Source organism: Penaeus vannamei, chromosome 40 (assembly GCF_042767895.1).
Source record: "Penaeus vannamei isolate JL-2024 chromosome 40, ASM4276789v1, whole genome shotgun sequence".
NCBI classification, from domain to species: domain Eukaryota; kingdom Metazoa; phylum Arthropoda; class Malacostraca; order Decapoda; family Penaeidae; genus Penaeus; species Penaeus vannamei.
The window spans coordinates 25,548,399-25,553,398 of record NC_091588.1 but is presented as its reverse complement, the minus strand read 5'-3'; the positions used below and the strand labels follow the sequence as shown (position 1 = coordinate 25,553,398).

General features: G+C 41.1%; 1 protein-coding gene across 1 annotated transcript in view; it reads left to right on the top strand.

The window, feature by feature from the left end:
- The first annotated feature begins 1,037 nt into the window (after nucleotides 1-1,037).
- LOC138860304 (neurofilament heavy polypeptide-like) overlaps nucleotides 1,038-5,000 on the top strand; it is a 6,721-nt gene continuing 2,758 nt past the window's right edge. The window contains exons 1-2 of the mRNA XM_070117550.1: nucleotides 1,038-2,241; nucleotides 2,344-2,504. Of these exons, the coding sequence (XP_069973651.1) occupies nucleotides 1,060-2,241; nucleotides 2,344-2,463 (1,302 nt within the window). The 5' untranslated portion in view covers nucleotides 1,038-1,059 and the 3' untranslated portion in view covers nucleotides 2,464-2,504. The remainder of the gene's footprint in view (nucleotides 2,242-2,343; nucleotides 2,505-5,000) is intronic.

Genomic DNA, 5,000 nt, shown 5'->3' with positions numbered 1-5,000 from the left:
AAAAAGGAGATGGAAAAGTAGATGATAATTGTTCTTGCTGTGGACTTTTTTGCTGTTTTATATTGTTCCTGTTTCATTGATATAATCATTGTTATTCACCGGATATGCGTGACACATCGAATTGGTAAAAGATGATTAGATTTTTTTTTTTTCTGTGAATTTTTACTGTCTACTTTGTTCCTGTTTATTATTATTATTATTATTATTATTGTTGTTGTTGTTGTTGTTCAGATACGCGTGGCACATCAAAGTAGTAAAATATTAGATAATAATTGTTCTTTATATGTGCTTCTACTGTTTATATTGTTCTCCCTGTTCTTTTTCATTCACCGACACATTGAAGGGCTAAGAACAAATAACACTCATTTTCTACAACTAATGCTTGATGATTCTAAGATAAGTAATTTTTGTAGCGAAAGTAATTTTTTTTTTTGGGGGGGGTAACTTTAGTAATAATGCTAATAATATTGGGCAGTAGTATTTGTTTTTGTAGATTGTTGCTTGTAGTATTAGAGAACAATATTGATTAATGCTAATTGTCACTAAAGACTTACCAAGCAAGTATAATGTAAGTTGTACTAATTTTTGTCTCTGAGAAATAACATTTTCCTTTGGTGTTGTGAATCTTTGTCTCCCTTAGAGTTGTAGAACCTTTCCCCCTTAGGGTTGTGAATCTCTCTTCCCCCTAGAGTTGTGGACCCTCCCTTCCTCCCCTTGGATGTACACCTTCCTTTCCCTTAGAGTTGTGAAACCTTTCCCCCCATAGAGTTGTTAACCCTTTCCTGTCCTTAGTGTTGTGAACCCCTTTTTTCCCTCAGAATCGTGACCCCCTTTTCCTTCAGAATCGTGACCCCTTCTCTCCCCTAGCGTTGTGACCCCTTTTTCCCTTCAGAATCGTGACCCCTTCTCTCCCTTAGCGTTGTGACCCCGCCCCCCCCCTCCCTCCCCTTCCTCCCCCTCTCGCCGCCCGCATGATAAGCATGTTGCCGCTCTTCTGTTGCAGAGTTGCCCAAAGGGTCGGCGGGTCGCAGGTTTGCCTCATCAAGGTGCAGTAGTTGCATGTCTCAGGGCTCGCTCGGGGGCAGCGCCAGGGTGACGCCGCCCCAGCATGACCTCGGCCGCCCTCGCCCGCGGTCCTTGCATGATGACCTTTGCCTTCGCACAAAGCAGCCCTTCCGCTTTCGGCTCCTGGGCTCCGGGACGCCCGACGCCCGCAGCGTGGAGATGGTGTCGCTGGACGGCTCGCGGGCGCTCGACTCCGCCAGGTCCAGCCGCGTCCTGAGGGGCGGGACCCGCTGCCCCGCGTGCCAGGCCTGGAGGGGCACCCAGACCACCTCCGTCAGGACTACCCGGAGCTCCTTCAGGAACACCCAGAGGATCTCCTTCCTCCACTCGGAGTTCGGGGGGCGCAAGATCAGCCGGGACGAGTGCCAGGACCTCGAGTGCAACTCCAAGGCCTTCCTCGACCACCTCCTGAAGGTGGAAGCCTCCTCGAGCGCCGAAACCCCTTCGTCGTCGAGGTCGCACAGCCCGAAGGAATCTAGGAAGCGAGGGAAGGAGGAGAACGGAAGAGATTCGAGCGACGGTGACGACGGGGAGATCGAGGTCGACGCCCCCCGCGCCCCGCCGCCCGCCGCCACCCAAGAGCCAGCCCCTCGGAGACCCAGCCGGGCGGAGACGCCCACCGCGCCCACAGGAGAACCCGCAGAAGCCGCCCGCCCAGCCAAGACCCACAGACACTCCACGACGTCCTCGCACTCGACCTCGGACGCGACCTCCCCCTCGGACGCGAGCAGCGGCGAGACCAGGGACCTCTCCACCGCCCCCCCTTCGCCCTCGTCCACGGAGTCCAACCTCAGCGACGTCGGCCGGACGGAGGTCTCCCTGCGCCCCAAGGACGCCCACGTCTCCAGCGACCTCCTGCGGGAAGTCAGTCGCGGCATCTACGACAGACACGCCTCGTGGGCGCCCTGGGTACCCGACCTCTACCCGTCGCTGCATGAGAACAAGGCCGATAAAGAAGACACTGAAGACAGAGCTATTAGGGAAGACGAACGCGTTAGCGAAGTCAGACAACCCATTAGCGAAGTAGGGGCTATTAGCGAAGACAAACACATTAACGAAGTCAAACAACCCATTAGCGAAGACAAACTCATTAGCGAAGACAGAGCTATTAGCGAAGACAAACCCATTAACGAAGTCAAACAACCCATTAGCGAAGACAAACCCATTAGCGAAGACAAACAACCCATTAGCGAAGACAAACTCATTACCGAAGACAAACAACCCATTAGCGAAGACAAGCAACCCATTAGCGAAGTCAAACAACCCATTAGCGAAGACGAAAAGATTAGCGAGACCGAAGTGCATGCCAAAAGGGGGGTTCCGGAGGTCGTGCATGGCGGAACTAACGGGTTGCATGACCATTTAGAAGGCTATGTTAATCTGAGTTACGTGGCGTAGGCGAACCTGTCCTCTGCATGACTAACCTGATTAATCAAACGGTAATTTGTGATCTGTTTTGCTTTTGAATTTGAGGTTTTGGTGTTTTTTTTCTAATTATTTATTTATTCATCTATTTATTGGCTTACTATGATAGTATGATGGTGGTGATGGTAGTAATGGTGGTGGTGATGCTAACAAGTATTATTATTATTGTTGCTTGGAATATATCCATCGGTAATTTAGTTTTTTTGTTTGTTTGTTTGTCTACATTATCCCCAATTTCATCATAATTATTACTATCACCATCACTTCTGTAAGACTGGTTTAAAAACGCTTTTTATGTGTTTATTTTCACTTTTCTTATTTATTCTTATTTTTCTACAGCATCATAATTCACTGAAAGGTTTAAAGGCTATTTTCACCCTAATTATCACGCTAACTTAACGAGCACACTTATGATCACACTAACAACCAATTTGTACGTTGACCATCCTTATTAACCACAAACAATAAGCACTGTATGCCTCTTCACTTCTATTGCATTTATTAACAATTTACACCATCAGAATCATCACTATAAACCTTTTCACTCACTATATCTATTTATACACGCCCTCCCAAAATAATAATGATAATAAGAATAATAATGATAATCATAGTAATAGATAATGATAATGATAAAGATACCTATGTTGTATATACTTATTTATCTAATTATAGTAATAAATGATGATGATAATCATAATAATAATAATGATAATCATAGTAATAGATAATGATAATGATAAAGATACCTATGTTGTATATACATATTTATCTAATTATAGTAATAAATGATGATGATAATGATGATGATAATGATAATATCAGGGTTGTATATACTTATTTATTTGTTAAATGCTATCGTCTGTTTTTTCTCAATATTTTTAAACGATATATTTTTTTCTTTCTTTCTATTTACGATTTGGTTGGCCGTGTTATTGTTCATATATTAAGATGTTTACTTTCTCATGTGTTTATTCACGTGTTTATACAGTTATTCATCTTCCTTTATTCCTATATTTTATATCTATGCGTTTGTATAACCATTTATACCTCTGCATGTTTATTTATGTATACTTATTTATTCATATATATACGTCATTATTTGTGTCTATTTATATATGTTCAGTCATTATTCTAAACGTTTATCCAGCCACATATTCCTCCATATTTACTTATCTTTCGACCTCTACATACATCCATTTACATAAATATACTCACATTCATTCATCTCAACTCAGTACAAACGTTTATTCGTCCATACCAAACGTTTTTTTTTTTTGTTTTTTTTTTTAGCTTCTTGTATATATAGAATCATATAGTTAAACGTTTCTTTATAGATTAATTCACCGACCCAAACGTTTCTACATCCATATCAAACGTTCAACTTACATAATCATTCACATTTTAATAACCTCTCATTCGTCATTCATTTATTATTTATTTATTCATCAACCCAAACGTTTATTCATTCATGCAAACGTTTTTTCATCAGCATCGAACGTTTATCCATCCATATTAAACCTTTGTTCGTCCACGTTCAGTGTTTATTCATCCATACGAAACGTTCATTCATCAACAGTAAACGTTTGTTCATCCCTTTTTAACGTTTTTTACGATCTGTCAATCCAAACGTTTATCCATCCTAATTAAACGTTTACTCATCAGTATTAGACTTTTACTCATTCACATTAAACGTTTACTTATCCACTTTAAACGTTTATTCATTCCTACCAAACGTTTACTTACCCACATTAAACGTTTCCTCATCCAACTTGAACGTTTACCCATACCAAAAAAAAACGTTTATTCATCCCTACCAAACGTTTCCTCACCCAACTTAAACGTTTACCCATACCAAAAAAAAACACGTTTATTCATCCCTACCAAACGTTTCCTCATCCATCTTAAACACTTACTCATAAAAAAAACGTTTATTCATCCCTACCAGACGTTTCTTCATCCAACCTAAACGTTTACCCATACCAAAAAAAAAAAACGTTTCTTCATCCAACTTAAACGTTTACCCATGCAAAAAAAAACGTTTCTTCATCCAACAAACGTTTACCCATACCCCCCCCCCCCAAAGAAACGTTTCTTCAACTTAAACGTTTACCCATACCCCCCCAAAAAAACATTTCTTCATCCAACTTAAACGTTTACCCATACCAAAAAAACGTTTCTTCACCCCTACCAGACGTTTCATCATCCAACTTAAACGTTTACCCATACCAAAAAAAAACGTTTCTTCAACTTAAACGTTTACCCATACCAAAAAAAAAAACGTTTCATCATCCAACTTAAACGTTTACCCATACCCCCAAAAAAAACGTTTCCTCATCCAACTAAAAAAAAAACGTTTCTTCATCCAACTTAAACGTTTACCCATACCCCAAAAAAACGTTTCTTCATCCAACTTAAACGTTTACCCATTCAAAAAAAAAAAAAAAACGTTTCCTCATCCAACTAAAAAAACGTTTCTTCATCCAACTTAAACGTTTACCCATACCCAA